Below are 13,907 nucleotides of genomic sequence, written 5' to 3' on the forward strand. Positions count from 1 at the left end.
GGTTTTATTTATGATGCATTTGAGGAAACTATCAAATATGCTTTTATGTCTTTCTAAAATAAGTAGAAATTAAAACAACCTCAGGTTTTGTTTCTGTTTGCAAGAGTGCCATTGTGGATTTGGCAGTTTGATGTGGCTTAATGTCTCTGAAGAAAGTGAACTGTGAGTCATTTGTTTGTGTGGATAAATTAATCATCTGCAAGACACATTTGAAGTCAATAGTACCAGTTACAGAAACTTACCTTTTGGGTAACTTTACATAAGGTCTCATTCATTAAGATTAGTTAATGCATTAGCTAACATGAACTAACTATGAGCAATATATATTCAATCATTTCATTCCTTAAAACTCACCTATGATCACCAAAATTACATATTTAACATTTTTTCCTTGAATTTTTTTGTCATGCCTTAAAATAGCTTAAATGGAACTCTACACCCTTGCCTCTTTTAGTATATGCGGTTCTATGAATATGCAAATTAACCCCGCCTCCACTCACTCATTTGGTTACAAGATACTCATTTGGACCAGCGATTTCAAATCGTGTTTTTGAGACTGTCTTTGGTTCACTGCAGTTTTAAGGAGAAAATACTCAGCAATTTGCTTATGAATTTGCACATGGTTTGTCTTAAAGCATATTAAAAACACCACGTATACATCTAAACAACATTTAAAAGCTTGATTTTCACCACAGGGGGACTTTAATATAAAATCAATTCTTCATTGTTCAAGTTCTTTTGATTAGTTTTGAGATTGTTTTGATAATTGATTTATTAAAAACATTTAATGAATGTTGAAATGTACAATAACTCAAAGTACATTTACTAAATGTACGTTGTACTAAAAAACGGAAAAGTCTTTTTTGTGTGTTTTTCGCGCACAGACGACAATGTTGTCAAAACGATCCCCGTTCACACAGATCCTCAAAAAAAAACTATTAAAAATGCTGTGTTATGCATCACTAGCCAGTAACCTACGCGCCTATAGACTGAACACGCAATGCGCATGACGTCTCTGTTTTCACAAGTTCGCATTTTTGTAATGTAATGGCATAATCAGTTAATGGTATAATTTTCAAAAAACGTGCACTTTGAAACACGTTTTCAAAGTTTGCATTTTCAGGCAACGCCATTGTCGTGTAAATGAACGGCCAAAACGCATGTTATCAAATGTTAATGTTATCAAATGAAACTTTATTGTAAAGTGTTCCCAACTTTTGTTTCAGCTTCACAGCTGCATATGGGGAACTAAATGAACCTTATTCCTCAAGCTGCAAAGGTTTGTGAGTGACAGTCTGGTGCTGTCTGCTGAACTGAGCTTTGGGGAATATGGTGACCTGTAGACTGACAGAAAGGTGCTTTCATTCCGTCGGATCGCATCTGAATATCTGACTTCGTAAAATCTGGAATTCTGTATGTGTGTCTCACAGCTCAGAATCAAAAAGCTGCTGTCACACAGAGTCCTGTAGGACCTATTCTCAACCTCAGACGGGCCGCTCACAGTCCGTTCACTGACCATCAGATGCAAATTGCACACAAAACTGCCAAGAACTCTCTTGATCCAGCTAGATCTTCTCTGATTGGCCAGGATGGTGGAATAACTGCATTGTCTTCATCATTTCTTAGTTAATCATATGTCCCAAAATTATCAGTACTTTTTACTGTTGGATGAATAGAAATAGAAAATCTACACATACATTTCTGCAAAAAATGTTTTTATTAAGGATGCACCAATATAATAATAAATTTTTCTTGATACCGATAAACTGATAATTATTTTTATTTTATGGCCAATAATCGATAAATGGCCGATGCTAAAATTCTTCTAAACTATTTTGCATAACGCTGCATTCACACGGGGCATCGCCGTCAACGGTTGACAGAGGGCGTGTCTGAAGCTTGGTGCTGATGCAACCGTCATACTGACAACAGCCAATCACATTACTTTTCCGGTGTTACATGAATGCAATTGGCTAATGTCTACGCTACACTGTAAAAAATTCACCCGTAAATTTACAGTAAAATACTGGCAGCTGTGGTTCCAGCCCTTTACCGTAATTTTACGGTTTCAACAATGCTGTTATTTTACAGTAAAATACTGGCAGCTGGTTCCAGCTCTTTACCGCAATTTTACGGTTTCAACAATGCTGTTATTTTACAGTAAAATACTGGCAGCTGTGGTTCCAGCCCTTTACCGTAATTTTACGGTTTCAACAATGCTGTAATTTCACAGTAAAGTACTGGCAGCTGTGGTTCCAGCCATTTACCGTAATTCTACAGTTTTTAATTTTATGGCTGTGCTTCACAAAGTACTGGCAGTAATGGTTCCAGCTATAATTCTATAGTATAAAAAGTTAGAATATAAATACTGTTTTCTATTTACTCTATTGTCCGATATCTATTAACATCCCTATATTTACTCAATGGAAAAAATGAAGAAAATATAGATTATGGTACAGTATTGTTTGCCATTTATTTAAAACAGCTAACAAGTTTTAACAATACATTAAAAAGTCACAGAAAATACATTGTAAAATTCAATGTGAGGAACCAGTAGGCAAACAAAGAAACCTTACATTCAACATGTCACATCAGCATCCAGGCAAGAGAGGAATTCTGAGTCTGAGAGGAAAATATTGAGAACCAATGGATGAAAAATCCTTGATAGAGGCAAAAAATTGCCAAAACATCTCAAACCTGCTTTTGAAAGATCTGGTCTGAGAGGAAGTCCGGATCTGAGAGGACAAGAGATCCAATGGGTGAAAAAACGTAGGAAGAGGCAAAAAACAGCCAACACGTCCTACATCAGCTTTTGACCCATCTGGTCTGAGAGGAAATCCCGATCTGAGAGGACAAGAGAACCAATTGGTGAAAAAACGTAAGAAGAGGCAAAAAAAAAAACTGCCAAAACGTCCCACATCAGCTTTTGACACATCTGGTCTGAGAGGAAATCCAGATCTGAGAGGAAAGAAAATCAAGAAAATCTTAGTGGTAAAATAAATCACATGACAAAAACTAGTGATGACATATTCTACGAACACTTATAAAAGAGACATAAAATGATCATGTTATTGTACATAACTAATCTTAGAGATTATCTATACTTTACTAAACACATCTCATTAAACATTCACAGTGCTGCAGTAAGTGAACTTCTTGTTACTTAATGACCCACAAATGTTTTTTTTTTTTTTTTTTTTTGTAATAGTTGTTCATGATTCGCTTGTTTGTTCTGAGCAGTTAAACTGTCCACTGATGTTCGGAATAAAATCATCCCCCTGGCACCCTATATAATAGTGGAGTCCTCTAACTAATGAGTAGTTCTCATTGTGAAAAGATGGGTGTTAAAACCATGCAGTCACTATTGTAAAGAGTTTAATTGTTCAGAATGTGCTGGAAAACCAAAGACTGTGCAAGACATGGTGGATTTTTCTGAAGAACATTGGGCAGTTTAACTGCACAGATCAAAAAAGGTACTCATGAACAACCATCACGAAACAAAAACAACATTTGTGGTTCATATAGGTAACAAATTAGTCACTTACAAAATGTACATTTTTATTACACTGCACTAAGAGTGGCTAATGGGATGTTTAGTAAAGTCATGAAAGATTATAATTGTTTGTGTAGCTAGCTTAAACACGTTGTTTGTCTATACATGTGACTGATGAAGAAATTTTATGACAAATTAATGCAGAAAATCATCCAATTCCAAAGGATTCAGATATTTTCTTACCACTGAATATGAATGCAGTTAAGAGGTGTTGATTCTTTTAGGAAGCTGCACAAATGTGAGTGTCAGTGGGCATTTAAGTTTAGTTACCTAGACGAAGTTCCATTTGAAATCGAAGAGGTTCTTCGGGAGAGAAGCAACTTTGGGATTGACAGTGGCAGACTTCTTGCTGACAAGTTTTCCAGTCTTCTTTGAAACCACCTTGCCTCTGCAGGTCTTCGAACCTCTTTCAGGGTTTATCCCAATGAATCGTCTAAGGGTAATAAAAAAAACACACCCCCACACACACATTAAAAAAGAAAACTTACTAATTTAAATATTGGATTAAATATAAATAAGCTGTAATGCAACTAATTTGTCTCTTAACTTGAAAAGAGACAAAAAAAATTGCAACCAGGCAGAGCACAACTAAAAGTTATATTGGAAACATGTCTGAATTCGCATGTGCCTTATAAATGCACATGGTGCTGCATGCTTGTGCACAAAGTTTGCAAGTATACATGGCGTGAAACTCACCAAAGATTAGGGTTGTGTACTGTCTCAGTAAAACATTTACATAAAGTGAATGATTCCTAGAAAAAAAGAAGAAATAATTATTATTTCGTCATCTTAAACCAAGCAAAGAAATTCGATGTCGAGCACGGAGAACATTGAATAGTGAAATGCCTCTTAGCTGTTGAGAACTGTCTGTCTTCAAAACGTGTTTCGCGCCGAAAAGTCGAGAATATCCGCCTCGTCTTTCAAAAATAACCTCTTTGACTTTTAGTATGTAAGTTACATGTGAATCTCACAAAAACACTGGTAACAGTTACTCGCACCACTAAATCGATATATATATATATATATATATATATATATATATATATATATATATATATATATATATATAAATATATATTTTGCTTTGGGAATTTGAACAGCTTTACATTATTTGCATGGAAACTAAACAAATTGACCACTAACTTTTAATTATTATAATGGATCTGGATATTTCGTGTAGTTTTGTAATTATTCTCCATCTTATGTGCATGATATTATGCGAATATCATTAATGCATCTGGTAAAATTCGCATTGTGTAACATTACTGAATCAGAAATTCATGTAAATCGAGTTCAGGGTTACTACAAATGAAAGCCAAACTAATTTCTAAATGGTAACTTAACTTTAATCAAGCAAATAGTTCGCCGTGATAATCGGAGCTCAGAGAACATTCATTAGCAGGCGAAATGCCTCAACCGTTGAGAGCTCTGTCTACAAAACGCGATTCGCGCTCAGTAACAGCACAATCAAAAAGAAAAAGGCGATTGTACAGGTTGGGAGCAACATAACAGAATAACAGTAAATAAATAAACTTACCTTGAACAATGTCCTTCTTTAAGACCGTCTAGATGAGTGTTGCGAAACAATTCTGTTATTTGACTGCTTTCTGTTCGAAAATAGACTGCGTTGAAGATGCCCCGCCCCCACGTGCTATTTTTTACAGTCCAAGACTGTTTTTTCCAGAAACAAATGGGTTTACACATAAATGCTGTAAATTTACGACAAGTAATTAATTTATGGAACATAGACTGTAAATTTACAGGATTAAACTGTTTATTGAAATAACAGTATTTTACTGTTGGAAATTCACTGTATTTTTACAGCAATTTTTAACAGTGTAGGGTATTTGCATAGGTGATCTGATTGGCTGACGCCTGTGTTGGCGCTTGAAAAGTTGAAAAGTTTTCAACTTCTGCCACGAGGAACGCCAGTGACGCACCGCAATGGAACCCACAATTCAGTTCGGCAACGCATGACGTAACCCATTCAAAATAAATGAGATGCGTGTGAATGCACTGTAAATTAATTAAAAAATAAAATGCACACAGAAAAGTTTTAAACTGCTAAAAGTGAATTTAGGCATCTCAACATTATAATGCACAGTATGAAAAATGTATATTAATTTTGAGATTTGCTAAATACTTTAGTGTTTATTACATTACTATTGTTTTTAAAGATTAACTTTGAGCATTAGATTATGGAAGCTTCTTCCACCACAGAATAAAAAATAAATACGGTAATTGCAACTTTTTATCGGCTCTGACTTTTTTTCTCACAATTGTGGTTTAAATCTCGCAATTCTGATTTTTATTATTCCAGAATTGCGTGAAATAGTCGCAATTGCGAGTTACAAAGTCAGAATTGCGAGATATAAATTTGTATATCGAGTTTATTTCTCGCAATTGTGTTTATATCTCGCAATTCTGATTTATAGCACGTAATTGCAACTTTATGTCACGCAACTCTGACTTTATAACTTGCAATTGTAAGTTTGTATCTCTTAAATTCGCAATTGTGAGATAAAAAGTCGAAATTATCTTTTAAAATGTTTTATTCTGTGGCGGAAACAAACTTCCATATTAGATGAGAGGTAATCTAAATCTAAAAGTACATTTAAATATTCAATAACAATGAAACAATAAATTAAAACAAATGGTCCTTAAATGTGTTTTATAAACATAATTGTTTGCAGTTTAGTCTTAATTTAATTGATTTGTTAAATGCTGCCAGTTGCCATTGTTTTCAACTGCTGTTTGATGTAATTTCCTGTATTATCCATGATGGTTTCATTATGAAAAGATTTTACACTTTTCATTTCACTTGGCATTAAATGGCAAGGTTAACTCGCTTTACTGTTGACCTACAGATTCCTGCAATTATTACTAACGTATTGTTTATGCTCCGGCGCTGTAGGATTTTCTCTGGTATGTTTTCCTAAGGCAAGTTTCCCAGACTCAAAGCTAAACGACTAAATCCTCCACTGGTTTTTCAGTTCAATGTCAACACTGAGAGTATAATTTAGTTGAAGAAAGGGTTTCATCTCAGTGTCTTGTTACCAATAATGCCGTTTCTCACAGATGTGTCTCGTCCCTGCAGGTCTGCAGTGTGTGAGTGGGATGACTGCAGATCAGCTGTGGCCTGACTATGGTGAAACACCAACCATTACAGGTGTATGAGAGACAACTGTGTTTGTCTTGTCTGACCGGGATCTACGGCTGCCGCTGGAAACGGTACCAACGCTCCCATGACGACAGCTCCAAGGTAACCACAGCATCATCCATTGTGGGAGAAGCCTTTGTACTCTAACCGCATAAAGACCGAATGCAAAAATTACACTGACCTGTTGAGTAATTGACCTTTCGCCATAAAACGTTACAGACCAACATGTCTTCTAATGTAACTCTATGGAGAAACTGTATGTGTCCTCAATTACAAATGAGCATAGCATCAATATAAGGACACCTAAATTTGACCCAAAACAAAGTAATGTTAATTAATTTATATGAACATTGTAAAGTATGTGTTTTCTTTCTCAACTGTTTACGTTCACTTAAAACAGAACTGACTGTGTTTACATGAAAACACGCCAAGACCGCATTTTGACGTTATATTGTGTGTATTTGATTGTTCAAGTGCAATAAGCAGCGAAATAGAACTCCATTTTGTTCTGAGAGGCGGCTGTGAGCACAAAATCTGCGGGAATTAGTAAAAAGATGTGCAATACGCGCAATCCCACGCCGAAATTCAAGCCCTGTAACACCAACAATATTCATCCGGAGCAAATGAAACAAGTGGGAGGCGGGTTTGTGTGTCAAATCGCTGTCGGAGAGATGAGAGAGAGAGAAAGCACAGCTGGTATCATGTAACTATTCTGAGGAGAATGAGTATTGGAAGCGTTTCAGATATTTCAGCATCGAAAAATCTATATTTTTGACAACACTTGCACTTGGTTTATTATTTCAGATGCCTTTTAAAAAGTCTACAATTGAACAATGTATATATTATATATAAATTCAACCCACCAAAGTGGCTAGTAGGCTGAAATCCAGACGCATTTGGTGGGTGTTAGTGTCAAGCCCTGCATGTATATATTGTGTTGTGTGTAATGCTAAATTGCAGCATGCATTTGTGGGAAGCTTTCATGCTTTTAACTCAATGAGAGCAAAATAAAACTGTCTTGAGTTGAAGCTGTTGCTGTTTTGTCGGTCTCCACTCTCGCAGTTCACCAAGCAGACTTTTGTAGCATTTCTCAAAAGTGTGGTGAAAACTGACTGCTGCTGAAACAGGGAGATTTAATGACCCTTTAAAGGCTGACGGCAGAACCGAAGGGCAACTTGGCAGTCAGTAATGAAGTCCCTCTCCTTTCTCCTCTGCTGTCTGACTGTCTCTCTATCAGACAGAGAGAAACTCAAGCCAGGGTTTCAGATTCCCTGGAGGACGTGTTGTAGGTCAATTCCAATCTGTATACAACACAGCGAGAGGCTTAGTCAGGTCTCTCTGTCTCTCTCTGACTTGTCCGTTCAATGTCTGGGGACACCAAACTGGATACTGGCATTATTTCGCAAAGTTATTCAACCAGAAATGCCCGTTATTTTAACCAGGCATCCATTCCAGCGCAGCGATCAAATGTTCTGACCTGAACTGAGCCGCAGTCAGATTGGAAATCACACCTTATCTAATCTTTACAGAAAGTCTTCTAATATTCATAGGGTATCAAGCTTAAATGTTGGAACAATAATTGATTTAAAGATAAAAATCAAGCTCAGTTTCATCCAGGGGTTCTGAAGTTGATCTGGGACAGTTCTGAACTGCAGAAAAAGATATATAAATTAAAAGTGAATATACATGCATTTTTTTTATTCAGTTAATTTATTTCAATTAATTGTAATATACAATGTATAATAAAATTATATTATTAAATTATATTGAAATACGTATATATATATATATATATATATATATATATATATATATATATATATATATATATATATATATATATATATATATATAATTTTTTTTTTTTTTTTTTTTTTTTTTTTTTAACACATATACTGTGCAGTTAGCAGTATGCTAGTATTCTAACCTGATCTGTTTTTTTTTTGTTTTTTTTTTCATGTTCCTGTCTGGTTTGAAGATTGCAATGATTCAATTTGTGGGTTTTTGTTCTTTGTTTTCACCTCCCCACAAAAAAAAAAAGTCTTGAACACACACACACACACACGCAGTCTCACACCCGGTCATTAGTTTACCTTCGCATTGAGAGCAAACTCATCAGAAGCCCTGTGATTGGCTGGCATACCGCTGGCCCCGCCCACTCTATAATTAGAACACGGTAACGATGTGTCCTGCTCGATGTGCTCATTAGCAGGTCTGGAGGAGCTGATTGGATTGAGGGATTAGCAGCTGTCAGCTGTGCAGAATGAATGAACAGAACAGTGAAATGTGTCCTTTGCTTTAGCATGACTACGCTACAATACACACGACAAATAAAATATGAGTCAGTCCATTTTTAAATTCTCTATGAGGGTGTATGGAATAATTAGACAACTATATGCGAGTTGTTTATGTTGAGAGTTGTATTTAAGGCATGTCAGATTACTTATTGTGGTCTTTTTTTAAATGTTACAAAATACCTTTATAATGTTTCAAAAGATTTCTATTTCAAGTAAACCATGTTGTTTTGAACTTTCTATTAATCAAATAATCAAAAAAATATATATAATAATTCAAAAAAAAAAAAATCAAGCAGCACAGCTGTTTTCAACATTGATCATAATAAGAAACGTTTCTTGAGCAGCAAATAATCATATTATAATGATTTCTGATGGATCATGTCATATCTGTAATTTGGCCAGTAATTTCAGTAATTATGCTGAAAATTCAGCTTTGCATCACAGGAATAAATTACGTTTTAAAATATATTAAAATAGAAAACCGTTCTTTTAAATGGTATTAATATTTCACAATATGACTGTTTTTACTGTATTTTTGATCAAAATAAATGCGTCTTTCTTTAAAAACATATCAAAACATTAGCATATTCTAACTGGGTTGGGGTGCTGAGAATCACAGTAAATGACCCTAATTCACCCTGAATCTGAACGAAACAGCCACAGAATCTCGCGACGTGGTCATCAGATCTCTTCCACGACTCCAGAGGAGTGAAAGGTCTTTTTGGGTTCTGAGAGTCTGCATGCCAGCAGGATGCAAGCCATCTGATCTGGAAACTGAACTTAGATGTCTCTCTGCACCTTGTGTTACCTAACAGATTCATGTACTGCGGAATAATGGCAAATAACATGGCTTTCTTATTTCCTACATGCAGAAATGTACAGTGCAAATGCACAAGTATAGTCCAATTCATGAGCAAATTAGTCTTACGACTTACGGTTTGACAAATCCTGGAAAACTGAATGAACTCACTGAATCAGTTAGAGCATTTCTAAATGAATTGATTCATCTTTATATTTTAATTAACAACTATTTTTTATATATTGTGTGTGTGTGTATATATATATATATATATATATATATATATATATATATATATATATATATATATATATATATATATATATATATATATATATAAAATGTTACAATTCTAAATTTAAATTATTATTAAGAGTAACCCCTTTCTCTACAGTGTCCAACATGTCACAGGTTACTGAGTAACATTTGAGAATCATACATAAATGATATAATATCAACATGACATCCCCATTCACTGAGTGAGATCTTTTACACTATCATCATCAGGTGAGCCGTGACAAGTTGGACTGTTATTACATCACCCTTTATCTCCTGTTAACAGAACAATGAAGCTCCGCTCTCTCTATCTCTAACAGCTACAGTACCTTGCCTGGTCTCCCAGGAAACGTGCTTTGATGCCAGGCAATGTCTCTCTCTCTCTCTCTCTCTCTCTCTCTCTCTCTCTCTCTCTCTCTCTCTCTCTCTCTCTCTCTCTCTCTCTCTCTCTCTCTCTCTCTCTCTGAAAGATCTTGCTGTGCTGCAATTGTTCCATTGCTGCTGTAATTTGCTGTGGAACACTGTGTGGTTTCTATGGTGAAGGAATTCATTTGCCATCTTAAACTTATTAGTAGTTACTTCAGCTTACAATTTAATATACTCTCTAAAAATTTAAGACCTCAGCGGCTTTTTACCTTCCCTTGTCACTCTTGATATGTGATGAATGAGGTTTTGGATAATGTGAACATGTTACTAAGGATATAAAGAGCGATATTAAAAACAAAAAAATAAAGTCTGCATGGACTGTTACTGACAGACACTGCACTTATACTACGCACTATGTACTCTAGTGTATGAGATTTAAAACGTTTAAAATAAGTGCATCATCTGGGTATTTATTTAAAGTGCAATTTTTCTTGGAATTTCAGTGTTTATACTAGGGATTCACCGATGTATCGACCCATAATTGGCATAAAAGCAATCATTTTCACGGTGAACGTGTTTTCACCAAGTACCACATGTTCCTGGATCAACATCTTTGTTGATCCTGGAACAACTTTCCAATCAACCAATCAGATTTGAGGGACAAGTTTACAGTTTATGTCAAGTTTAGGCTTAGAACCAGGGTGAGGTGCTTCAACATCAGTGTTATTCACCTATCATTTCCCTCTGATTTTAGGGAAAAGTTATGGATAGGGTTAGGTTTAGGGGTACGGATAGGGTAAGGACTAAATTTTGGGACAGGAATGTTATTCCAGGATCAACAAAATATGTTGATCCAGGAACATGTCTTGGCAAAATCACGGTGACCAATTTTCACTATCATCCATCGGCCGATTGTTTAAAAACAGCCAACGATCAGGACAAAAAAACGTGTCTGACCGCAACTCCTACTGTGTGTGAAGAAAATGTCTCTTGTGTTGAATTTATGGCTGTCTAAGTTAAAGGGATAGTTCACTTTGAAATTAAATTTTGGTATGTTTTAGCTTACCTCAAGGGCATCCAAGATGTAGGTGTCTTTTTTTCCGCAGTAGTTTCAATTTTGATATTTTTAGGTCAAACCGTTCTTGTCTGTCAGTCATTTCATGCAGGTCTATGGATACTGTCTCAAAGAGCATGCACAAAGTTCAAATTAAAACAATTCCCCATCGTCCAAATTAAACAGTTCCCCATCGTAAGTACACATTGATGGCCTAAGACACGAAACGAGCGGTTTGTGTGAGAAAACGAACAGTATTTATATCGTTTTTAGCTCTTATAACACAGCCGCGTTCAAATGATCTGAGGGCTCGGGCGGGTATAGATATATACACTAGACGTCGCCTTGGCTACTGCAGTTCATTGGAACGAAACCGTAGCCAAGCGAAATCTAGTGTATATATCTATACCCGTCCGCGGGCGGGTATAGATATATACACTAGATGTCGCCTTCGCTACTGCAGTTCATTGGAACGAAACCGTAGCCAAGGCGACATCTAGTGTATATATCTATACCCGCCCGAGCCCTCAGATCATTTGGACGCGGCTGTGTTATAAGAGCTAAAAACGATATAAATACTGTTTCTCACACAAACCGCTCGTTTCGTGTCTTAGGCCATCAATGTGTACTTACGATGGGGAATTGTTTAATTTGGACGATGGGGAATTGTTTTAATTTGAACTTTGTGCATGCTCTTTGAGACAGTGACCATAGACCTGCATGAAATGACTGACAGACAAGAACGGTTTGACCTAAAAATATCAAAATTGAAACTACTGCGGAAAAAAAGACACCTACATCTTGGATGCCCTTGAGGTAAGCTAAAACATACCAAAATTTAATTTCAAAGTGAACTATCCCTTTAATATGACAATAACACATTTACAATTTAAAGAATAGTGACGTTAAAGCAGGCCCTATTTGACCCATAGTTCAAGCCAGGGTTGCCATGTCCGCGCTTTTCTCTACACCAAATATTTTTTGTAGCGCCTCCCATCCAAAAACCACAAAGAGCTTTGTGCTTTTTTACTTTTGATATGAAGCAAAGTCTCAGCTTTCAAATTCTGTCCATTTTATCACAAAATTCAAACAATAAATGGCGTTTTGACGCTCTTAAATGTGACAGATCCAGTTGAAGCAGCAGCATGGAAAGCCAGCCTTTTCTCGCACTTTAATACAAGTTATAGCACGAAAAAACATGCATAACTTACAGAAATGTATCATATCCCATGTATTCGCAATCAGTGTTTCAATCGGGCGCAAATAAAAAAGCTTGTGAACGATGTGTCACTTAACGTTGCATTTACCTCAGGAAAGTTATCTAATGTTCACAGTTCGTTGGTTAGCTATAAAAACACTAAAGAGGAGCTTATTTAAATTATGTATGCATGAGTTTGTCATGAAGACAAGTGTTAATGAAAACTACCTTATGTGCAGCCAGGTTGTATACAAACATTTCAGATTTATTTGAGTTTAGTTATTATATCTGAAAATCAATAGCAGCTGAATATAATAGTTTGGGGTCTGTTGTTAATTTTAACCTCTAATATCATTGTAATAATGTACCAAATGAGAGGGTTCCCTGTATAGTTTACGGCTTTAGTTGGAAGAGATTTTTTTCCCCTTATGAAAATCAAACAAACGGTATCGGCAGATATAACTCTGAATAATCTGAAATCGGCAGAGAAATGTAGTGTCCATACATCTCTAGTTTATACAGTACTATACTTCACTTTCTACTACAAAATGGCTATATTGGGACGCACCTTAAGTGTACGTCTCCTGCAGTGCAAGTGTGTGTACATCACTTCCTGTTTTTGCTTTTCAGTGGGAATGCTCATGGTTCTTCCTCCTCTGCTGTTCGTTTCTCCTCCTCCTCATCTGGTCCTACTTCTGGCTGGAGGCCCGTAATGACTACAATGAGTTCAACTGGTGAGTTCAGCCTGGAGGAACTTGCTGTTTCGGAAGTGACATCAGCTGGTCATTAACTCTGGACCCTGCTGCGTGTCCTCGCCATGAAACTGACATCAATCCTATGAATACACATTTCATTACTAGAGCATGTTTTATGCGTTTACTATGAGTTACTAGTTTAATTGCATGGTTTACAGTCCATTATATTTGCAAAAATTGGATTGCATATGAAGGTTCTGAAGTAATTTTACACACAAAGGGTTGAAAAACATCTTTCTTGTGTGTGTAAAGCACACTTGTATTCCCCCCGTTGGTGTGTGTGAACCTCTCTAATTGGTTTTATTTCGCTGGCAGGTTGTTATATAATCGTTCGGCTGTTTGGAAGGATGGCACAGTTCCTATTCTCGCCACAACACTCACAGGATTCACTTACACTGCATTTTTAATGGTGAGTGCTCTTCACACACGCACATGTGACAGAGAAAGGG

General features: G+C 36.1%; 1 protein-coding gene across 2 annotated transcripts in view; it reads left to right on the plus strand.

Moving 5' to 3' along the window:
• Positions 1-13,907, plus strand: part of gdpd5a (glycerophosphodiester phosphodiesterase domain containing 5a) — a 29,840-nt gene that overhangs the window by 6,182 nt on the left and 9,751 nt on the right. For both annotated transcript variants that reach the window (XR_013820007.1, XM_079861151.1), the window contains exons 2-4: positions 6,651-6,815; positions 13,334-13,437; positions 13,774-13,867. Coding sequence is in view for 1 of the 2 variants with exons in the window: in XM_079861151.1 (XP_079717277.1) it covers positions 6,699-6,815; positions 13,334-13,437; positions 13,774-13,867 (315 nt within the window). In the remaining variant the exon portion in view is untranslated. The remainder of the gene's footprint in view (positions 1-6,650; positions 6,816-13,333; positions 13,438-13,773; positions 13,868-13,907) is intronic.

Source organism: Squalius cephalus (assembly GCF_949319135.1).
Source record: "Squalius cephalus genome assembly, chromosome: 24".
NCBI classification, from domain to species: domain Eukaryota; kingdom Metazoa; phylum Chordata; class Actinopteri; order Cypriniformes; family Leuciscidae; genus Squalius; species Squalius cephalus.